General features: G+C 44.2%; 1 protein-coding gene across 6 annotated transcripts in view; it reads left to right on the top strand.

Moving 5' to 3' along the window:
* CABIN1 (calcineurin binding protein 1) overlaps positions 1-25,139 on the top strand; it is a 1,968,820-nt gene that overhangs the window by 1,654,825 nt on the left and 288,856 nt on the right. For all 6 annotated transcript variants that reach the window (XM_069619890.1, XM_069619888.1, XM_069619891.1 and 3 more), the window contains 2 exons: positions 5,409-5,505; positions 7,398-8,018. In XM_069619890.1, coding sequence (XP_069475991.1) covers positions 5,409-5,505; positions 7,398-8,018 — 718 coding nt within the window. The remainder of the gene's footprint in view (positions 1-5,408; positions 5,506-7,397; positions 8,019-25,139) is intronic.

Genomic DNA, 25,139 nt, shown 5'->3' with positions numbered 1-25,139 from the left:
GGTTAGCTCGGGACATAGATAGAGCAATGTCCAGAATGACTTTCTTTGCTAACTTCTTTGAAGAGCACCCTCAAGCCTTTGAGAGCTTACAAAATACACCTCACGCTGATCAGGCTACCACTTCTCAGCCCCGTCAATCATCCCAGCCATCAGGGAAAAGATCTCTCATCTCTTCTGATCCATATGATACGTCTACTGCCAAAACATTACGCCTCGCTGCAGATCTTTGACATTCATGTAGAAACAGAAGAGTATCAAGAAGATACTCAGTACTATGACGAAGAGGATGAGGGGGATAATAATAATAATGATGATGAGGCAGAGGTTTATGCTCTGGACTCACCAGTTCCACAGGATTCACTGTTACCTGATTCCCCAGTGGATAATCAACCCATGTTTAATGACATTTTGGTCAAAGCAGCTGAGCACTTAAGCATTGAGACTCAAGAGACTCAGCAAGACAAAGATTTTGTCGAGAACATCCTGGGGGACAAGAAGGCTGCCACCAGTTTATACCAATTTTAAAGTCTGTCCAGAGGAGGATCCAACCTTCTCTGGAAACGGCCAATCAAACAAGGGCGGTTAACCCAAGAATAGAAAAGTTATTCCGCCCGGCCCCATCTGACCCCTTATATATAAGAGGACAGCTTAAACCAGGCTCACTGTTGGTCACAACAACCGGAAAGCTCCACCAGACAAAGAGAGCAGAAAACTCTACGCCATGGGTAGAAAGGTGGCTACTTCCGCAGCTTACCAAGCAAGAATAGCCAACAATTCCACACTGTTGGCAAGCTACGATTGTACTAAATGGGACGTGCTTACTTCCCTAGCTGACGCTGCTCCTGAACCTCTGAAATCAAAACTTACCCTTGTCGCAGCCGAAGGCATGGCCACTGCCAGCAGCCTGCTTAAGAACAACCTGGACGCGGCGGATAATGCCAGACGCATTATCGCAGAAGGCACTATCCTCAAGCGCCATGCCTGGTTTCGACAATCCGGTTTTAAAATTACTCGGGCAACCTTGCTCAATATGCCAATAGAACCTAACGTGTTATTTGGCAAAGCAATGGAGGATGCTTTAAAGTCAGCCAAGGACGAGTATGAGACACTCAAGTGCCTTGGTCAACTCATTAATAAACAGACCGGAGAAAGGAGTGGAAACTATTTTCGCAGACAAAATCAAAGAGGCTCCAGTTACAGCCAAAACCAGAATAAGTCTTGTTGTTACAACCAAGGGCAAGCGTCCCAAGGTTATCCTAGAGGCCAGCGCAGAGGTCGCGGCCGGGGGAGACCCTCCACTGGCAGAGGCGGAGGAACGCCTCCCAACCAATGACACCCTGCTACAGGTCCCCTCCTATGCCTCCCCAGTCGGGGGATGGATTTCAAACTTCACCCACGCATGGGAGGGCATAACCACGGACAAGTGGGTGTTATCGATAGTAGCGGGAGGTTATTGCATGGAGCTCCTAGAATCACAATCAAACCTCCCCCGCGCCAAAGGAAAACATCAAAGGAGGAACAATTCATCTTGATAGAGGAAGTCAACGCGCTACTCCTCAAAGACGCCATCGAGATCGTGCCGTCCAACGAGGTAAACAAGGGATCCATTCAACATACTTCCTTGTACCAAAGAAAGATCTAACAGTGCTCTCAGTATTAGACTTGCGCCCTGCAAACAAATATGTAAAGCCACTAAAGTTCTGCATGACTACGCTACAAGAAGTAATCCCTCTGCTAAAGCGGGGGATTACATGGCAACATTGGATATGAAAGATTCTTATTTTCATATTTCAATGCTCCCAGCGCTCAGAAGATTCTTGCGTTTCAAGATAGCGAACCAGCACTACCAATTCAAGGTGCTACCCTTCGGAATAGCCTCGGCTCCAAGGGTATTAACCAAAGTACTGATGGTAGTGGCAGCGCACCTGCGCAGGGAGGCAATCCCAGTGTACCCCTACCTGGATAACTGGCTGATCACAGGAGAAACTCCCCATCTTTGCAAACTAAACACTCAAAGAACCATAAATCTTCTCCGTCAATTGGTCTTCTCGATAAACGAGAAAAAGTCAAGTCTTGTACCAAGTACATCGAAACAGTTCCTAGGAGCTGTATTAGATAGCCAAGCAGGCTTAGCCTTTCCATCCATGGAAAGAGTGCTAAACATGCTTCGGCAAATACACCAGTATCAAGCCGGTCTCCAGATAAGCGTACGCAAAGCAATGCGATTACTAGCCATGATGGCATTGTGCATTTATCTAGTCCCACACAAACGTCTGCGCATGCAAACAATGCAGGAGTGGTTGGCGAAACAATGGTCTCTGGCAAGTGGTCAATGGGACGATCTAGCAGTCTTTTCGCCAACACTGGTACAAAACCTACGCTGGTGGTCGAAAGAAAGCCTGTGAAAGGGAAAACCCTTCCACGATCCGGAGGCGCAAGCGGTTGTCACAACAGACCCGTCACTTTCCCGGTGGGGGGCTCATTACCTTCAGCACACGGTCTATGGATACAGGTCACTGCACAGAACCATATCAACTTACTCAAACTATTAGCAGTACTCAAAGCACTTCAGGCGTTCGAGATGCAACTGACGAATCAGTCCGTTCTAATTCTAACAGACAGCAAAAACTGCTATGTTCTATATCAACAAACAAGGGGGCACACACTCTCCAAATCTATCCAAGTTGGCACAAAGAGTATGGAGGTGGGCACTTAAACGGGGGATATCCCTATCCTCCCAACACGTTCCAGGGGTACTCAACATTCTAGCAGACACTGTGAGCAGAGATCCCCTACCAGAGGAACACGAGTGGCAACTACACTCAAGCGTCGTAGACCACATCTTCTCTCAATGGGGTTATCCCACACTAGACTTGTTCACTACAAAAGAAAACAAGCAATGCCCAGACTTCGCGTCCAGGTTCCCCCAACCAGACTCCTAGGGGAATGCCCTATGGATGAACTGGTCAGGGAGATTTGCTTACGCTCCCCCCCCCCCCAACACCATTAATGAGCAGGATTGTGAACAATATACACAGAGAACAGATAACGCTCGTCCTAGTTGCTACTCCGTGGGTGAGACAACCATGGTATCCCTATCTGCGCAAACTGGCGATGTGCGATCCCATCAAGCTCCTGTACCTAACCAACCTGTTAACCCAACACAGAGGAACACCGGTACACCCTCAGCCACACTCAATGAACTTGGCAGCATGGCTCTTGAAGTCATAGAATTCAGACACCTTAATCTACCACAGCGGTGTATGGATATCCTCAAGGAGGCAAGAAAACCTAACACTAGAAACTGTTATTTCGACAAGTGGAAGAGATTGGTAATTTGGTGCCAGTCCAAACAAATCAACCCCATAGAATGTACTCCTTCTCACATTCTCAACTATATGCTCCACTTGTTAGATTCAGGTTTAGTGTTCAACTCTATAAAGGTCCACCTGGCGGCTTTATCAGCTTATACCACCTCTCAAAGCAAGGTATTGTGGTAGAAACTTCCAGTCATTAAAGCGTTCATGGAGGGAGTCAAAAGACTCCACCCTCCTATTTCAAACCCACCACCAGGATGGGACCTCAATGTAGTGTTAGCAAAACTCATTGGGCCCCCATTCAAGCCTATGCATAAGTCAAGCTTTAAACACCTGACATACAAGACTGCCTTCTTAGTGGCTATTACTTCCTTAATAGGAGTTAGTGAATTGCAAGCATTGTCAGTACAGGACCCTTTCATTATCATACATAAAGATACATTGGTTTTACGTACTCATCCTAGGTTCTCCCCTAAATTCATTTCTAAATTCCACGTGAACCAATCCATTGAGTTTCCAGCTTTTTTTCAGAAACCAACTAGCTCAGCTGAGGTAAAACTCCACACTATAGATGTGAGGAGGGCGGTCCTTTAGTACGTAAATAAGACCAGATCGCTTTGGAAAACAGATCAACTGTTTGTCTCCATAGCACCAGGCAGAGAAGGAGACCGCATTTTGAAAAAAGCCATCTCCAGATAGTAAGATATATCAAATTATGCTATTCATTATCTAACAATACTGTCTTTTACACCAAGAGCCAACTCCACAGGGAGCACTGGAGCTACTTTGGCCTTTATCGCAAATGTCCCCCTAGACAGCATTTGCAAAGCAGCTACATGGAGCTCAGTACATACTTTCACTCAGCATTACTGCGTTGACACACATTCCAAAGCAGATACACAGGTGGGACAAGCGGTTCTAAAACCTCTATTTGCCGCTGCTCCTTCTCACAACTCACCACCTTCTCATAACACTGCTCGCTAATCTATGCATAGCATGTGATCTAAGAAGATTCCACAAGCCTCAGAAGGGATACATTACTCACCGTAATCTTATTTCTGATGCTTGTATCTGCTTAGATTCACATGCGCCCACCCTTCCTCCCCTGGGAGAAGGTGCATAGATGTTATATGAGCTTTCTTTCTATATCTGCTTGGATACAACTGTACTCACATTACACTTATGCAACCTCATGTCAGAACAAAACAATCTGAGGGACCTCGACGCGTGAAGGCCCATGGGTACAGTGGACGTCACACTATGTATAATATTACTTACACGCCCTGTCGACGCCCCTTTTCGAATTTCGAAAACAACAACTGTAATACTCAGCAGCTTCTAGTAGATGTCGGCCTATGCATAGCATGTGAATCCAAGCAGATACAAGCATCAGAAACAAGATTACGGTGAGTAATGTATCATATGTATGTATGATATATTTCCCTATGTTATGTTCTCCTCCTCCACTCTTACCCTATTCGAGCTTCAAACAGCCCCTGATCAGTGTTGAACACTGTAAAAGCACCCCGCACACATGGGAACCCCCTTACCTGCCTCCCCACAACCACCCAATGACATCAGAGTCTGCATGGGATTGTCGAACCTTTTGGAGCTCTGGTATGAAGAAAAGTACCTTGGAGATCAGCAGGGATCCTGCTGCTGCAAAAACCATTTTGTTCACCCACAGCTCTCTCCCTCCAAAGGATTGCAGGAAGCTCCTTAGAGTGATGGGTTATCATCCTGCTGCCAATAGCATTTGAAGGGGGCAGTTACCTCACATCTAAGGTTCTCAGGATATTTCTTTGCCTCCAGAGGCTGGCTGCCCCTGAACTTGGATGGCTCACTTCTTGGGCTGAAGCAAAAAAGGTGGGTTCAAGCGCTGACCAAACAGGTCTTTTGAGATCGAGATTTAACCTTGATCCCTTGAATGGTAGCATACAGCATTCCTGCCCAGCAGTAACTCCTACTAATGCTGACAGATTTTTGATAAATATGAAGCACATTTGTTTGTCATCCCCAGCATGGTGTAGTGCTTGCCTGTCTCCCTTACTAAACTGGGTACTTTTCTTTTGTTTTCTGTCTGTGCTGCAGGAAGTACTTGCGAGATGCAGATCGGCAGGTTCTTGCTCAACGAGCCTTTGTTCTCACCGTGAAGGTGTTGGAGGACACACTGGATGATCTGACAGGGGTAAGGGTTCATCAAAGAACATTACTGTTAAAACGCACACAAGACTATCAAAGATTTGAGACAAGATACTGCCATTCCTTGCCTCCCCAAGACTGTAATGTCCTTCATCTTACCCTCTCTCTGCCAGCCTGGAGGGCCACACACACACACACACACACACACACACACCCATACCCTTCTCTGCCAGTCTGCAGTTTACAATTCCTAATACCCAGATCCTCTCTCTATCCGCCTTGATTGACCCATTCCCATAACCCTACTTTGCCATTCTGCATTACGTCAAGCCTTCGCTCTGCCAGTCTCCACTGACATACATCCCACCCTTAGCCAACCTGTGCTGTCACATATCCTGCCCTTGTTTTGCCAGCTTTAGGGTCACAACATTACCCTCAATCTGACTGCAGCTTTATTACATCTATAGTCTTGCTCTGCCATTTCATCATCACAGTGCCACAAAATCAAACCCTTGCTTGTCCAAACTACGGTGTCAAACATCAATGCACTCACTCTGTTATCCTGTAGGTTCACCCATCAGTACCTTCACGCTGCCAGTATGCACTGTAACGCAAATATGCACTTGCTCTGACAGCCTGCAAGATCACCATCCAGAACCAGTCTCAAGGGTAATACATTCATGCGCTCACTCTTCCAGCCAGTAGGGTTACATGTGTGTACCCTCGCTTTTTCTGAGGATTGCACAACCACAGCTTTACTCTGCCATGCAGCAGCGTCAGAAATTCATAACCTCGCTCTACCATTCTGCAAGGTCGCATATCGTATCCTACTCTGCTGTCCTGCAGGGTCATCCATCCAGACCATCACTTGAAAATAATCTGCAGGGTCACATGATCAAATAATCACTCTGCCAGTCCGAAGGCATCTACATGTGTACCCTTGCATTTCCTGGTTGCAGGGTCAAACAAAGATTCTGCCAAGCCTGATTAACCTCCCGTTCTTTTCAGTACCAGATATCCAAACTCTCCCTCTACAAGTGATCCATCACTCTACAAAATTCATGAATCCCTGACATTCATCCCCTCAATCTATAAGCTGAACATTCATAACCTCGCTCACCGAGTCAACAGGGTCAAATATCCATGCTATCACTCTGCCAGTCCACAATGTCACACATCGCCATTCCTTCCACCCCCAGCCAGTTAACAGCTGCGCACATACACACATAGATACCCTCACTCTTCGAACCTAAAGGGTCATACACCCATACCATCAGTCTGGCATTCTGCTTGGCCACCTGGTGATATCCTCAATTTGCCAATTGTCTTTAGCATTCCCTGGGCTCGACACTCTGTCAACCTGCAGCACTACATTTCCATACACCCTCTCCACCGATCTTAGGAATTTAACTTGTGTAACCACCAACAACATCATCCTTCCAGCCCTGCAATAAATCATCTTCCTTTCCCAGTCAGATGAACATAAATCTGCTGCATTGTGTAGTCTGGTTCACATGCTGTGATGAAGGCTGAGTCATAACATAGGCATGCTATTGTGATGGCTAGCCTTTGAAAAAGTTCCCCAGCAATAGAGTGACACATGTTTTTGGAACTATTTCTGCTCTTGTGTAATTTAGTGGGCATTCTGTTCCCTCCTTTCATCTAGAAAGTGAATAAAGTGTAAAGGATTCAGAGTTTGCTCTCTTCTGCGTGTGAGATTAAAAGTTGTTATCCTTACAAGACCGACTTGGGCCTTTCTTCCTTGGCGGGTTGTATTTTCTTTTGTGAGAGTGTTCGGGGATTTGCCTTCAGTAGCCATGATTCCTTGTTCAGTGGAATGAACAATGTAACCCTGCGCTCTTCATTGGTCCGTCCTGTACAGTTGCTCTTTTTGGATCCTCAGTCGACAAGTTTCTAATTCCATTTTTCTTTTTCCAGGTGTCTAAAGATCAAAAGTCCAAAGGTTTTGTTGCAGGTGGAATGACAACTGACCTCTCCCACAAGGCGACTGCAGAGGACAGCAAGGAGGTGCTGCCTAAAAAGACTGTTTTGGCTGACCGACCTATCCAGGGCATTGAGAATGGGGTCAATGAGGTTGCTCAAGCCCCACCTGTGCAGCCCATGGACACAGGGGATCAGGCAACCAAGGCCGGCAAGGAGCCAAATGTGGTCCCTAAGACTAACTCAGGCGAAGCTATGGAGGTTGGTGGACATGCAGGTGACTCTGAGAAAACTGTCAAAGCAGAGACCAATAGAGCCCAGCCTGTTCGGGCCACCAAGGACAAGTCTCTGGAGAACAGGGCACCAGAACTCTCCCTAGAGGAGCTTAGCATTAGCTCAAAACAACTGCAAGTAACAAAATCAGGTGTCCAATCAGGACTCACTGAAGAGCCTGTGCAGAGGCCAAGCCGGAAGAGGAAGCTGCTGGATGACACAGAAACCAGCAAGACACTCCTATTGGATGCATACAGGGTGTGGCAGCAGGGTCAGAAGGTTATGCCCTGTGACCTAGGCGACATTGAGAAGATCATGTCTGAAACATACATGCTGATTAAACAGGTGAGCAGCATCCCCAGGTGTTAGCGCAGATTAGAAATGCCAAACATAATTATGTTTCATGACAAACATGTGTACGTTTGTGATTTGTCACCTGTGATTGTGTAGTACTTGTGGGTTTTTTCAGTTCTTCGCCTACATCTGCATTGATCCTGTTCCAGTGTTCCACAACATGGGATAAGGGGTAAAGAGAGTGGGCCTTTTTGTTCATCAAGGCCTACATTGTTCGATCTGGACCCCTGTGAACATGAAACATGATATTCACTAGTCTACAGTAAAATTGATGTGTGATCTCTGTGCTGCGTGCATCAGTCCTACCCTGCCCTCGATGTTAACACCCATGTTTCTAAAACTGCTTGAAGCTTCACTCGTTATGTTATCTCATCACCAATGTATTTGTCCTTTTGTTTCTAGCCGGCTTTTCTTTGATCGACACCCAGTCACCAACAATCATGATGTTGGCATGTAGTGTCAGTGTACAGCATCTTGTCTAGCTATCATAGGACTTTCAGCAAAGCAAGGCAAAGCATATTTTCCAAATTCACTGTGTTTCAGGTTCTAACGCCCTCCTGAGAGCTTTGCACCTGCACCCCCATGTTGTAATGTGCTCCTTTTCACTTCTTTCAGAAAAGAGTATGTTATGTTTCATCTTTGCTGTGCAATTGCAGTGTTTTTCTCTTCTTTAGGTCACTTTTCGTCTTTGTTTAATATTGTGGATAATATTAGTTTATTCCAATCTGATTAGTTTTCAGTGAACTTTGGAAAACCTTTTCACATTTGTGTGGAGGTTCTTTTTATCTACCATGATTAGCGTAGCTCGGGAAGCACCATTGGTTCTGCCTGGGTACGTTTTACAATCCAGCACAATCATTGCAACAGCTTGATTGTCCTAGTCAGTGGTCGTGAAGTTTCAGATTTTAATGCAATAAACTTGAATTGTAGGCTCTTGGCAGTGGAATAGCTGTACCTTTAGGCACAGCTTTTAAACAGGGTTTGCCTTCAAGTGAACAGAATTGTGTTAGAGCCTGTTGACAAGTTCTGTGAGAATCATTGCACACAAATGTTGAAAGGGTGAATAATAAGCCTCTTTCCTCACTTATCAGTCAAGTCCCAACAGAACCCCTCGAGCGGTCTGGCTGTTTTTCTACATTGGTGTGTGCTAGGTAGGTTGGTTACACAATCATATTAGGCAGCTCCATTCTAAAGAATTTAGGTGGCTTGGTCGAGTTGGCATGATGTTTTTTTTTCTTTTCTGGCAGTCGACATCTGAGGGTAGCCTGCTTTTATGGTATTGTACCTCCCTATGCAAGTTGGCAGATGTTCGTTCACCTGCCATCAAGACTCTGTTGTGGGGCATCACAAAGGACTTGGAAACTGCTAGACATATCTTGAGGAGCTAGGTTCCCTCTTTGGATAGTGATCATGGTTTTGTATCTTGGGGAGTCATTGGGAAGGCATTCGGGTACCATCACCCAACCCATTATGAGTTTGCCCATTGCTTTTGCATATTAGAGTAGACCCAGAAGAGGCCTAATGCTGGGTAAATTGCCAGGAGACGCCTTTTTGGGAATCCATCCAGGAATTCAGAGAGCCACAATTCATTTGACTACATGGATGGGTCACTATCCAGATCTGGTGGATGGAGCGAATAGATGGTATGAGAGACACCCATGTGGACTTAGCCAGAGTTTCAGAACCCTTTGGATTTGCAGGATATGGAGCTGGGTCTAGTGCAGTTAGGTGGTACTAACTTACGAGAACTTATTTTTATTTTTTTTATTTTTTGAGGGGGTGGGGTTTGAAATGCACACATACCACTGTGAACATGTTTCAAGGTGGAGAGAAAAGAGGGGAAGACTGAGAGGATTTCCAAGATGGATTTCACATGTTGGTGACAGCAGTGAAAGTAGATTGATATGAACCAGTAGTCTCAGGTAGTCCCCAGTACTTCAGACAAACGGGTTTCAGTATGAGTGGAATGCCAGGGTGCTGTAAAGGAAGGAACACCGATCACTGCGAGCAAATGTTTGGGTGAACAGCATGTTTTGGAGTGAAGACATTTTGCCTCGAGCGGACTGATGGGTCAGTCATGGTTTGGTGAAGTGCCCTGACATCCGTCAAGGAGGTTTTTGGGGCAGTGACAGCTCATTTGTATTGTAGGGCAAGGCAAGGCATATACTTAACTAGGCTATTGGTTGATCAGGACTTCGCTTTTGCTTGAAGTCTTGTTAATTAATCTAACCAGTTGTAATTTTCTAAGTGAATGCGATCAGTTGTATTTTTTCAGTTTTCATGATACTGCATGTAAGCGTTCACTTCCACCTTTGTCACCATATAAATATCTTTAACATCATTATGACACACAGAGCGCCTTTGAACATGCACACAATTGTTACTTTGTAGCATTTGAGTTTGCAAGGGGCTTTCTGAAGTAAGGAAATGGTTGTTATGTTTGTTTTATTTAAGCATGGTTAACTTCAGGCTTGTGGTTTAAGTGCTATATCTGTAGTTAAGTTTCTGCAAATGAAAAAAAAGCTAATAAAATGAGTTTATTTAAATGAGGGCGTTGGGTTATTGTGAGAAACCGGAAGGTGTCTCCATGTCTATAAATGAGGGTGTTGGGTTATTGTGAGAAGCCTAAAGGTGTCTCCCTGTCTAGTCCCCGGGGATCTGTCATCCAGGTGGCCAGGACACGGCCGTAGCTTTTGGATCTAGTCTTTGGTGGGGTTTAGTTTAGTTTATTTATTTGTAGAGAGCACCTAACCCTGAGGTATCTGGGCGCTTAAGCTTGAGGACAGTTGTTACAGATATAATATACAGGATTGGTTAGACAGTTATCTGCTGGCACGTGTTACATATCGGTCAGCAGGAGGGCAAACATAGGGGAAATATATTCAGAAAACCAGGGAACATAAATACAGTGACAGTAGTTGCATAAATAGACAGACGAGAAGCAGGCACAAAATTCAATGGAAGCAAGGACTCCAGAGTTAGAGACCGGTAGAACTGTATAAGTTGTGCTGGTCATAGAGCCATGATTTTACTTTTGATCTAAATGCCCAGAAAGAGGGTTCGGCCCTGATGGCAGTGGGTAGGGAGCTCCATAGCTTGGCGGCTAAGACCGGGAAACTGGACCCACCTGCAGTGTTTAGATTGAACTTCGGGATGTTGAGACCCTCCCACTAGGCTAGTTGCACTACCTTTGACCTAAAGAGTGTGCCACGGCTGGAGGATGGTGAAGAGAAGCATTATGATGGTGGAAAAAAAGGGTGTTTGGGAGGGGGTGGGGCATGAGGAGCTGTCCAATAACACTGCAGCCTCTTGTAGTATCTCTGGACACTTGCTAGGTAAAGATCTCTACGTGTGCTACTTGGAAAGCTTAGTGCAAGAGCTAAATAATGAAACAACCAGGACAGAAACACTATTCAGTATTTATCTCATTTTATGGGCTGGCCTTCAAGAGCTAGGGAGGGGCTATAGGTGATCATCAAATGCAGCAGACGTGAATTGCCCCATATGGAGTCCCTCAAGCCAGGAAGGTACAACCTTAAACATTGCTATTTGTGCTATAAAAAGGTAGCGCAGCTGCAGTTCTGGAGTTGACTAATTTGTACCTCAATTCTTTTTAATGTAACACCATTAACAGCCTCCCATTTTAAGGCTCAAGAGAATCGGAATGTTCATGCCACATATAGAAAGAGACATTGCCCTATGTTACTGCTGAGGAGTCTGGCTCTACGTGGACCTGCCATGGCTTCATAAGCAACAGAGAAGAGCAACCCTTCACTCTGCGTGTGTTTACTTAAGCAGTTACCCGAGGATGATGAACCATGCTAGAGAGATAACAGAGGATTTGTGATATACTGTGCTGAATTTTGAAAATACTTTGAATTCAAGTTGGGTGTCTAGAAATCAATCTGACCTGATATTGAGCTATTGATTCTATAAGTAAAAACATACATGTTTGTACTTTAGGGATGTAACGGTATTACGGTATACCGTTAAAGATACCGTGAACCACTTAATTGAACAATAATAACCGTCACATTGTTTATACCGGTATACCGTTCATACCGTTAAGTGTGCTTTTCAATCTGATTTGGAAAGGCTGCAGTAAGCAAGTGCTGCGCAGTCTTGGTCTTGCACTGTTGGATGTGCCGTCTGCCAAGTAGTTTCAGTTTGAGCAGTTTTTAATGCCATTCCATAAACCACACGTGCCCGACACAAAATCAATATGTTAGCAATAGGAAGAATAAATACAGTGCCAAGAAGGAAAAGGGTTTACTTTTTTTTTTATTTACATTTTTTTTTAAACCGCTCACACAGCCCGCAGGCATCGACGCGCTGTTAAAGAAATTGTTTTTGTTTATTTAGTTGCGCAATTGTTTTTGTCTTAGTTGCGTATTTATAACGCCCTTAAACACCCAGAGGTTTCTAAGCGCGGACCCGGGGATCAAACATGTGTCACTTCGTGTTGTCTTGCTTCCAAGGCATGCATGTTGCCGCTGAGCTATCCTCCCGGGACTTTGGGTTGGCGGCTTTGGGGTTTATATATTTATAATGGATAATGTTTTCTAAACATATGACAATGGGGGATTTCCCTGGTTCTATCATTGAATTTACATATAATAAGTCACACTGCGAACTTTACTCATCTCTGTGGGTATTCCCTGCTGCCATACCAAAGGGTAACATGTCCGTGATTACTGAACACCTTTTGTCCCGGAAGTAAACTAAAGGCTGTAACGTAAAGAGTGTGTGTGTGTGTGTGTATGCGCACAAGCATATACTACCATCAGACTCCATTGATCTGTGGCATGCAGGTTATCAATATGGCAACATGTTCATCTTCACCAGTAACCAGTGGGGGAGCTAAAAGCCTAAATGACCACTCAAGAACAGCTATTCAGTTTGCTTTGCCAGTCGCAGCAGGGCTCCGCCCCCCTCCTCCTCCTCTCCACACAAGTGTTAGGTGGAAGCAAGGGGTGGCATTTCAGTGGAAAGTATGTTGAAAAGGCCAATTCTGGCCCTGGGTGCCTGGTTTTGTTTGTGATGATAAATCTGACAATTTATGACCTTTTAGAAAATATTTAAGATTAGTTAACTCCACCTGCTATACCGCGATAACCATGATATACCATCATTTGGCCAGAAGGTTATTGTACCGTCATAAAACTAATACTGTGACACCCCTATTGTACTTATATATTTACATGTTATCACAAACATTGTTTCTCAGAATAAGGGTAAGTTAGTGTTAAGAAAGAATCAAATAAAAGCTGATACACTAGGATTGTGCCAGCATGTTGGAAGGTAAGTACATACGTATTACATATATGTTTTACTTACAGTATCAAGAGATCAATATAAGATCAGATTTATTTCGAAACACCCAAATTTAAGTTGCAGAAGAGTTGCTTCCTCATCTCTGGTGAATACCTTGAAGTATCATCCCTCCAATGCGGGCTGAGGTTGAAAATAACAGCGAGACCTCAAAAACTGAGGTCAAAGTCGGAGGGCCGACTTCAACCATGAGTGCTGATGGATTCTGAAGAGCCACTGCAGTATGACCCAGAGCCAAACTCTTGTTCATGTGGCTGCTGCTCTCGAGGGTAATCCTACCTGCCTTCAAGGGTGCAGTGGTACCAAGCGCCACCCTCTGTCCCATAGCGGCTGTCGGTGCTGCAATCTTTGCGAAAATATCCAGCATCTGAACTTTGAAAAACTCACACTGCTCTACTGAAGCTACTGGGCAACTACGCCTTTTGCCTCTGTTTGGTGAAGTTGCAGATCAAGAGTCCCTTTTGGTGTGACATCTTTTTTTACGGTAGGAACATGAGGAAAAATGACTCTCTCCTGGCTTCAGATGCTCTTCTGGGCTATTTATGTTTTGTTGCTTGACTCACGCTCTGTGGCTCTTACCCTTTGAGATTCCCTCTTTGGATGGGGTTCCCCCTGGTAACTTGGACGAGTACTGACACAGGGTCAATTTAGCTGCCCTTTCCCTCAAAACCTTTGTGGGCATTGCCTAACATGCCCAAAATCTCTGACGTCCTAGGCAGTGCCCAAACACCAGATGCAAATTGTGTGACGACCACTGACCGACATCTTTGAGTTGCAGTCAGTGCAGCACTTAAACCAAGCAGCTTTTTTGGTTAATGGGCATGGCAGAGGATTACCTTGTCGGGTAAATGGAGAATATGTTTTTGGGATAGCTTGCAGATAAAATTAAGTGAGGCCAGGCTGAGACATGTATGAGAGCTGCTGGGCATCACATCCGTAGCGGAGTAGCAGTAGCTTCGGAGGACTTTGACGTTGGGGTTGCACCATGTTCCCTGCTGGAGAAACATTTCAGAGAAGCATCTGATGCTGTCTATTAAGAAATCAATTGGCAGAGGCAATCCATTTGAAATATATTACTATGCAGAGCTCCTAAGGAAACCATAGGAGCTGACTAAAACAGTGGGGAAACTTTGCCAACCCAGGAAAAAAAAAGTTAAGAAAGCTTATCAAAAGCTACAAACTACCAGAACTGAGAAACCAGTTGCCCAAAGCAGATCACAGGTTGTGGACGGAGAGCAAAAGATTTAGAGAACCGGATGGCTGGGGGTGCTGTCGAGCACCTGCCAAGATGGTGATTCTTTATTCGAGCTCTGGTGATCATTCACTTTATCTTTCATTTATCCTCCTTTCTGAGTGGGGCCCCACCCATAAATTCGGAATGCTGCATGATCGGGAACATTTTAGCTGAACTTGGCTGCTGATGATGCCTTTGGTGAAGAGAACGGCAGTGAAACCCTAAGGTTTTAACGAGGCCGCCGATTCGCTCCCGAGAAACAACTATGTATTGGACTCTCATAGCAAAGGAATCACGTTGCGCGAAGTGCTGGTGACAGCCTGCAGCGCTCCTGGGTGTTGTGCGATGCACCTGGCGAGGACTCGCGGGGCCCGCTGAACGCCCTCTGTGGGATCTGAAGCTTGCAAGAGTAACCTAGTAACTGTGAGGGAGCCCACTTTGAAACTGTACCTACAGCGGTACACTCGAGCACAAAGTGGCACGGTTGTGCCGAGGGCGACAACTGCATCGAGTGCTAGTTGCCGGACCCAGTTCACATCTGCATGGATTTAGTGTCACCCCACACCGCAGATCCTACGGTGTATGGACCTGCGCTGCTCATTACCTGTGACTTGATACGAGGGTCTGCGAATAGTACTGGTTTATAACTGAGTGCTGCAGTAATCACGGGTGGCAATGTCACTGGAATTTCAGATGGGTCCTCTGTGGATCTTAATTGTTATGACAAGTTCCATATTTGTTTAGAGTGTAGCTTGTGTCATCTAACACTGGGACCTTTCTACTTGGTCAGTGGTAAATGTTGGCTTGTTGTATCTGGCTCATACACTAGTTGTAGTTGTGACCGTAAATGACAGTTGATAATATTCTGCAGTACGCAGCTCACTTCTCGGGGTGCACTCTTCATTAATCCTACAAGCAATGGCTAACAAAAGCAACTCCTCGAGAAAGTAAGCCAAGCTCTAAAGCTTTGCTAAATGATCCTGCTACCATTGAGCCTGTGTACTCAAATATACGCATTAATAAAGCGGATTCCCATCGGAGGGCACAGGATGATCCAATTATGCTGGCTATGCACACCCTACAAGAGAGTATTATAGACATTGGTGACAAGATAAATATACTATCGGCAAGAGTAGAAACATCCAATGCCACGATTGAGAAGTCATGTGGCAAACTATCTGAGGCTATACACAGGATCTCTAAGACCGAGGAGCTGATTGTGGGCCTGGAGTCTGCAGTAAAATCCCTGCGTTCTGATCTCAAGACAGCGCAGGACAAACATGACGACTTGGAAAATGTATCTCGCTGTAATGTGTGTATTCTAGGACTCCCAGAAACATCAACCATTGGCCCATTGGAACTCTTTCTGGGTAAACACCTACTTCCGAATGATCTTGGGTAATCCTATCTTCTCTTAACATTTCCAGATTCAATGAGCGCGCAGGTCGTTGGGCCCCAGACCTGTCCCGGGGCCACCATCTAGACCAATCATTGCTAAGATCTTTATTTTCTGCAATAAGGACTTAATCCTTAAAGCGGCCAGAGAAAAGGGCTCTTTGCAATTATAGTTGGCTTCTCTTCAGATTTTTCTGGATTTTAGCCCTGCTGTAGAATCATCTAGGAAAGCTTTCAATGATGTGAAGAAATACCTACGTAACGGGAAGATCAGCTATGCAATGCTATTTCCCACAAAGCTCAATCATTTACGCAAACAAGTCTCATTTCTTCACCTCCCCGTCGGATGCAGTGGATCTTTGCGTTTCCAATATTACCGAAGTTCGATCACATTGCTGACCCCATATGGATGTCTTAATTGTTATGATATAGCAGGCCGGGTTTGCTTCGGGAGGGTGTGCTTAAGAATCTTCTGGTGATGGTATGGACGAACCGACCCAGGAGATAGGCAGTTTGGGCCAAAAAAGAGCATTACAATAATCCAAAAAGCCAAATACCAAAGAGGCCACCACTGGCGCTCATAATCGAGGTGACAAGAAGAGGAGAGCCTTTCGCAGAACCTTGATTTTAAAATGTCCTGTTTGGAGCTAATTTGGTCTGACCTGGATAAAGAGGCCGAGATTTTAATGCCTAGAATTTTTACTACAGGAACTGAGCGTGGGAAGCCAAAAGTCAGAGGTCCAAATAGAGACTGCTGAAGGCGGGCCAATCACCAAAACCTTGATTTCCTCACTGTTCAGTTTAAGACAATTCTGGCTCATCCAGTCCCCCCACCGCCTTTAAACATGTGTTAATCCTAGCGGCTACCTCAGATTGGGCAAGATTGAGAGGGACCACAATCTGAGTGTTGTCCGCATAGATCTAATAGCGGAAAACGTACGACAGGATGAACTTGGCCAATGGTTGGACATTGGAATGAAATAAAATATGGGTCCGAGCTGAACACTGGGGAACCCCACAAGTGATGGGAAGAGAAGAATAACAAAAAGGGGGCAGAGAAAGAGATTGAGAACGAACCAGAGACCAGAGACACCAGCCATGGTTAACCTCTCAACCAGGATGGCTGGGATTGGACCCTGCTGACAAATCGAGAGGCATCAGCGTGCCAGTGCCACCCAGGTCAGAAAGGCCTCCCGGATGTGAGCAGAGAAATATTTACATGCCTGCTCAGGTTAGACCCTCCACCCCATTGATGTCTACTGCTTGGTGAGCGGTAATTGTTTGAGCTCTCTGTTATTTGTTATGTTTTACTTGTTTATATGTGAATAAGGCAGTGAAATGACAATGGAAGCAAAAATCATACTATTGCACTTGTTGGCCTTTGTATTGCCATTTACGGCTGTATCACAATAAACAAATTTAAAAATAAACTGAGGGTTGCCATGGAGCACATGTCCATGGATGGACACAGACAAGGCTGGCTTTGAGAAGGAAAAACGCAAGGAAAGAAGGAAGGAGTGAAATAGGGCTGTAATTAACAAAGCAGAGGGTGGAGAGATGTTTTTTTTCAATAGAGTAATGACAAGGGCATGCTTCAATTCAGCAGGAAGAGTACCAGTCCTAAATGAATGGTTTAAACCCCTCGTCACCAATAAGGTGATTTTAGGCATAATAGATTTAATGATCGGTAGAGGAATAGGATCTAAGGGCGAAGCTGATTCTAACGTATAGCATGGAACTTGGTGGATGTTTAGTGGATGATGCATGTGACTGAGAGAGGGTATACGTATGGTATAGAGTCATTGTACCAAACAAAATTCAATGGTAAGTTTCACTGATGTACAAAATCCCGAAAACATACTGAAAATGTTAAATATATATATGGTAGTGGGATAAGGGGTTAAAATGGAGGGGATGCCGTTAAAAAGATAGGAAAACAGGGGGTTTGATCTCCAGTATTTTTTTCAGTTTTTTTGTACCTCCAGTGAATTACAGTAAATCACCTATAACCTATACATATTAGTCTTCCGTTCACAACTCTTATTCTAGGCTAGATATGTGATTGTCCTCTATAGCTATATTGACAAGAACTGCAAAATTTGAGATATTGGACCGCACCCTCACTGATCACACTCCAGTCTACTTGGAGATTTAGGTTAAAGCAGAGCCCCTGGGCTGCTGGCTGGAGATTTAAAGCAGAATTTATGGCTGGCCTAGTGTTCAGCACTGAGGGAAGGGAAGCGATTGCTCAGTACTTCCTAAATAATACACAGTCGGAGTCTGACTATAGGATAGTATGGAAGGGCATTTAAGGCGTTCATTAGAGGTGTCCGTCTTGGAAAATAATTTGAGATACTGAAGATGGTGCGTAGGGAACTTGCCATTTGTGAAGCACGGTTGAAAACACTTTATGAATCGCATGCAGACACGGGTCGACATGATGTTCTAGTAGACATACAAACACCCCTAGTTATATTCCACCTACTATTGGAAAGATTATTTAAAAGGTGTAACTGTGTACCCATGACAAGAAGATACACTGAAGCTGACAGACCGGGCCGACTACTGGCCAACTTGATTTAGAGAAAGGGGTTGAATGGTTATTACCTCTGTGAAGGACACGGCTGGGGACACTGTGACACACGCTGAGCGTATTGATTTAATTTTTCATCCGGATTACTCCCAAATTAGATTTGTCCAAGTTGCAGGAGATTGAACACCATTTTGATACTTATCTGGACAGGGTGTAAGGAACTCATGGTGGCAACAGTAAAGACAGACACAAGTGATCACAGTTCAAGGGTGTTTATTAAACTGTGTAATGGGTGAGAAAAACACCTAATCTAAACCTAAATCTAGGATGGGAGCAAGCTACGACCATCAAATAATAATAAGGCAGTCCTAGTGATGTCTTGTCAAATAAAAAGGGCCTATACTACAAACCTATTTCCAATCCTTACAACTAAGTTACAAAATAGTGTGGGATAATATTTTCAAGAAAAGAAAGAAGTGTTCACCAAATGATAAGTCAGGATGGTATGGCTGGGGTCTCCCTTCCCCACATTTTTAGCACGGGACAAGGCAGGACCTTTGAGCACAGCACACTCCTGGGCAAAGCCAGCCCTAGCTTACAGTTCCTTTCAACGTTGCCAGGACCTTCTGTGCCAAGTCTCTTTCCTTTAAAGTCTCTTGCCTTAGAAGGCCTGCTGTACGATAAACAATAAACAAACAAAAGTTCCTTTGATAATCTTTCACGTTGTGCGATTGCTCTTCGCCCCTTTGGATCCCCCTCAGCTGGCTCTTATCCTTCTTGCAATGTTAGCCTCCCTCGATCGGGTTCACTACGGCCTTTCACTCAAAAACGTATCATTCAGCAGTCTCAATGTCTTTTCAAAGAACTATCCATTGTGGGCATCCTACAGCCAGATTCACACTTTGTGTCACAATTTTCATGGTTGCATCACGGTTTCCCCTCAAATCGCAGTCATCCCTCTGTCGGGTTTACATTTGCCAGTTTCAAAGCTCAATCAGTTTTCTCCAATGTGTCAAAGACTTTTGAGTGTATGAGGGGTTTTTCTCGACCCTCGTTGGACCACTTTGACACTTAACACTGGCCTTTCCTAAGACCTCTTGGTTCTCGTAGTTTCAACAAAACACAACCCAAAAAGGCTTCAGTCAGAGTCCTTCAAATGAGCACCCCACGATGCCTGACCACTCTGCTTCTTAACGTTTTACTAGGGTTTCTTTGAAAGTTCAATTACACAAGTTCTTTGTTCAACAAGGTTGATGCCTGCAACGTTACGCCCAGCACAGTTTGGTTTACTATCTGTCTTGTGGAATATTTTTATCTACACCAATGCGCCACACTGCACCCCTTTGCCAATGGGGAAGAAAACTGCCAAGAATGGAGGCGATAACCCCCATGCGTGCCAAATCTGAAAAAATTGTGGATGGTGCATAAACCACAAAAGAGCTGCAAACTCTGCCACACACACAGGCAAAGTTGGTGTAAAAACAGCAATCACTGCTGTCATCTGTCACCTGAAACAAGGCCACAGAAGGGTAGAATGCGAAAATGCCCTTAAAAATTCAGTAATTTTCCCCAGTGAATTATTGAAAGGAAAGTGTGCTGAAATCGTAGATTCTCCAGGCAGTCAGAGGAATCCAGGCCTCCCTGCCTGGCAGCTGCTTTAGAAAATTAGCTGTCAAACCCAGTTTAAATGTGTTTCTGTTTCCTGATCAAAATGGCAAAATTCACCTATTTAAAGCATGTTTGTGAAGGGCTAATTCTTTTTAAATGTCGAAATCCCTCATGAACTGTGCTTGTATTTTATGTGTGAACTGAAAACACTTTAATGTATCGGAACCCAGTCTGGAGCAAATCAACTATTTAATTCTGATCTGACAGCCCATCCTGGGAAGATTCACATTTCAGTTTAACACTCAGTTGCTACAGGAAGGCTAATGGCTGCTTAATGGTTCCCGCATAATGGCTGCTTAATGGTTCCCGCATTCGTCTGCTGGCTGACCCAAGGACAAAGGAAGGCTTGGACACCCTTCCTCCTAAAGGAGGGGCAGGATATGGAGGAGGTTTCTCAGTGAACTTCAAAGGAGTGGCCATTTTGCTCACTTGGGAAGTAAGAAAAAAACCCTGGCCTCGGTTTTGAACGGAAAGTGCTTGTTTTTGCCTCAGAACTTTGACATTTAACATGACAGCCAAAATAAGTAGACGAGTGAAAAATACAAACTCATGAATCTGAACTCATGCTAGACAGTTGAAGATTTGGTAGGAGTTCTTACTACATAAGGAACCAAAGATACACCAAAACATTGTGGCAAAACTATTACTGTTGCAAACTTAAGATTGTATGTGCATGATCCACTGATCAAGCGCCCAGAGATGTACCGAATTAGAAATTATTAATCCAACCGTGGTGAAAATTGATAAAAATCCGTAGAATGAGAAAGACAGCTCGCACAAGGATGGGGATTGAATGTGGATGTAGAAAATCAAATATGAAATATATGTGTCCAATTTTATGAGCCTACATAATGTTAGGAATGTACGTGTGTGCAAGAGTTATGTTTTCGTAAAAATCAAGGTGGGAGTTCCTAAATCCTGTCATAAGATGACAGCTCTGTTCAGACCGCCAACCAGGACAAAGCACAGCCCTGTAGCCACTCACACATGGGGGTGTGTTTTTGAATTTCTGCCCACGCCATAAACTTTGTAATGTATAAATATAGGAGTTTCACTACACATAGGACACACTGCTTCCAGAACACATTGCTTCCAGAACACATTGCTTCCAGAACCTATCCAGATTTGCGCACAGCACCTTATTCCAGAACTCTTTATCTTGTAGCTGATTCCAGAACTCTTTGAAGATCCAGATTTCTTTGCAGAATCCAGACTTGGCAAGAATAATTCTGATTCAGCTTGGCTTGCTACCATTAAGGCTTGCCCACTGAAACTTGCATCCTGCTATCTACCGTGTCCAGTAACCAGAAAGGCCCTTCCAAATCCAGTCTGAGGTGGAGTCCAGAATTGACCAGAACCGCGCCGCTGATCCAAATCCCTCCAGAGGTGCCCTGCTGCCGGTAGACCTGATCCACCCAATGACCAGAGCTAACGGTCCAATTTAATTATAAAGGACTGTAAGTATAACAGGAAGAACAGTAACCCATAGCATATGCGTATTGTATTATCCCTATCTCGACCCATCCCATCTTTAATTCAGAACCCTGGTATTGTTAGAATCCTTCTTGCGCTGATTTTCTCATCTGTGTTACAAAACCATAACTCCTTAGTGATTTCAAGTAACTAAAGTAAATACCAGAAGAAATTGAGGACCCATCACGTGAATGGTTGCGCTGGCCACGTAGCCGTGAAGATTCATGTGTGGTCTCTTCTTTTTCACAGTCCTTAATCTAGTATAAGAAAACCTATCTGTCATTTTTAAATCGAATTTCTGTTTTCATTTTCGCGCCTATTTTGAAAAAACGCCTCTCACTAAAACCTCTACAACTTCTTCAGTTTTAAAGATAGAAACACAATTTCAACTCTCACTGATATCTAAGACCCTTATCTACACCCACAACTAATTGCAGAACAGTGTATTTGACCCTTTGTACTTCAATATTGTATATTAAATGTTTGCTGCAAATTTGCAAAGTTCAAAAGTTTACACATGTCATTCTCCCATTTCAAAGTGCTTTTTCCACCCATCCTGATCTGAAGTGTGTATTGTTGTTTATATTATAGTTCATGTGTGTTAGGACCTGTTTAGTGTTGCTTTCCTCAGAATCGTTCTTCATATAAGCATTTTTGACCATTTTGCAGTAGTTCACAAAGCCATTTTTCACCTGTCATTTTTAAAAGTGTCATTTGCCGAAACCCTTCCTCTCTTGTTTGGGGAGGGAAAATTGCCTATAAACTCTAGAACCTGTCTTTCATTTCTGAATACTGCTGGTTACTCACATTGGTGTAGGATTGCTCATTTGTAGCTTAACAAAACTTTGCAGGGGGAATCTTAACCTAAACGCTATCTGTGCACAAAACTGTTCTTTTTCCTGTGCTTTCTATTTTTCATTATTATAAGTGACTTCAATTGCTTTGCTTAGTTTCTGAATTATATTGTCACCCTTTGGGTGATTGATGCCCTATATATATATATATATATATATATATCTTATGTGTGATTTGAATAGTAAATAAATAATTCTTTACCTTTACAAACTATTCCTGGTTCAGTGTGACCCGGGGGGGGGGGGGTATTTTGAGATGGGTGTAATATGAGTGGTATATCATTCAGAATATTGAACTTATAGACAAAAATAAAATAAGGGTTTCATTTGCGCACCACAGCGGCAAGCACTTCTCCCCACTTTGGCTATCAGCGCGCGAAGGCCCCGTGTGCCGTTGACACCTGTCACACCACAAGCCAGCTTGACTTCCCGGTCTTATGATTTCCCTTTTGGAGGCTTTGCGGGTCTGAGTTGAAAAGGACAAAGGCAGTTCCCCCTTCGTCGTCCCTCCAAGTCTCGCCGCCTTTTTCCTATGTTTGAAATGCCGGTCCGGTGTAGCTGTTTCCTTTTGCGTGCGGCCTTGCTCAAATTGTGCTCTCATGCTCTGCCTTTTTTTCCATTTGGGGAAGGGAAAGGGCCGTCGGGTGTGCATAGCTACTGTCAGTTGCCTGACCCTTGTGCTGGAACATGTCAGGTAAACGGCTCTGGTGTTAGTCGGTTATCTGTCACAATGTAGGAAAGTGTGTTGGAAAAGGGGGGATATAACTTCTGAATATCTTAAGGGGTAGGATGGTGAAAAGGTGTTATAGGGAAGGGGGGTACAGCTTCTCGTCCTTCTTGTTCCCACTTCCACTCTCCGAGAACCCCCCTCCCCCCCATCCAGGTGATCCTCCCGCACTGGTCCACGTCCAGGAACTTGATCCAATACCGATGGCTGTGTCCTGGCCACCTGGATGACAGACCTCGGGGACTAGCGGGTGAGACACCTTCAGGTTTCTCACATTCCCTTCCTCCATGCAATGTAGCTGCATTTGATTCACAGGGGACCCGTTAAAGGAAGTTTACATTTCCCTGGTCTTTGCCTTTTCGGTGTTCCACATTTAAACAATAGGGCTGTAGGTCTAAAAACCATTGCATGGCCCGAGGGTTAGAATCTTTGCATTGGCTAATCCAAACTAGGTTTGAGTGGTCTGTGACGAGTGTGAACTTTCGCCCTAATAGGTAGTATCTAAGATGAATAATGGCCCACTTGATGGCCATAGCCTCTAGTTCCAACACAGAGTCATTTTGTTTCTTTTCTTCATTTATAGTGGACTGCATTTTTCAGGATTCTTGCAGTAAAGGCAAGGGCCAGCTTATCTGCTAGTTCCTGTGAGGAAATTGGGGCAGTGTCTATTTGGGAGGGGACACTAAGCTCTTCAAATGTTTTGAAAGTTTCCAGTGGCTAAGATCACTCTGTTTTGGCAATAACTAATATCACTTGATACACTCTAGCCTTTATATTAGAAGCCATTTTTTAATAGTGATGTGCCAATGTCTGGTGATATTCTACATTTCTCTCCTTTCTTTGTTGGGTGTTGAACCATCTAATTTCCTTTGTTTGTGGGATTGGGTCTTTTCAGGACTATCAATGTTAGAATGTCTAGTGTTCTGTTGATCTTTTTCATGTGCTGTTTTCCTTTTATATTCACACTGAGGATGCGTTAGGTTGATTCTGGTAACATATGGATGCCTGAGAATATTAGTATGTGAACCTATGGGTAGAAGCTGTATAAAGCAAACAATTGTCTGTTCTCAGCTCTACCAGTAAGGCGGGCTAAACACAAAAACACCTTCACCATTGCATGGATCTATTCTACATAGGAACTGTGTGAAGACCTTGGTTTTCTGTGTCAAGGCAATGAAGTGGAATATAACGTAGAACTTTACGCTCGAATAGCAAACTACTTTTATGCCGTAAGATACAGAGTTTGAACCAATCCTATCATGGTATAGGGTTGCAGTGAAATAATTTTCTAAAAGGGGAAACTTGCTTTATTTTCCAAGGCTAGGTCATCCACCAGCCATACATTAGCATTTCCCCCTTTTTGCAACCATATGAAGGCCATAGCAGTAATTATTGAGGGAATTTACCAGGGCTCCCACCACTAACACCCTATCTGATCTCAGAACATAATACAATATTAATTTTGAATCAGTTAAGCTGATAGAAGACTGCTTTGGCTGTAGCTTGTACTTGAACTGATATAGTAATATCTGAGTCAAGCAACACCCTTAAGTTTCTTACTACCTTTACCTTAATAATATCTTGAAAGAAAGATGGAATGAAGCTGTGCACAGACAGATGTTTGAGGAACCCAGGGTGAATACAAAGACTAATTTCTAATGGATTGCGTCATCCCATGTATTCCTCATTTTAGATTTACTTGTATCCTGCTTTAAAGTCTCAGAAAACTTTTTGACAGCAGAGGCCGCTGTGCGGCATCGAGTCGATGTCCCTCGAAGGTTACCATTCCCACGGCCGGACGTGATATCCATGACAATATAAAAAGCATGCACCACGTGTGTTGCCCAAGTTCACTTTTTCTGCATGCGCTGCACTCTCTGTCGGAACGGTTAAGGCT

This window comes from Ambystoma mexicanum, chromosome 10, assembly GCF_040938575.1.
Source record: "Ambystoma mexicanum isolate Mex_15411 chromosome 10, UKY_AmexF1_1, whole genome shotgun sequence".
Classification (NCBI taxonomy): domain Eukaryota; kingdom Metazoa; phylum Chordata; class Amphibia; order Caudata; family Ambystomatidae; genus Ambystoma; species Ambystoma mexicanum.
This window is presented reverse-complemented; position numbering and strand designations above follow the sequence as displayed.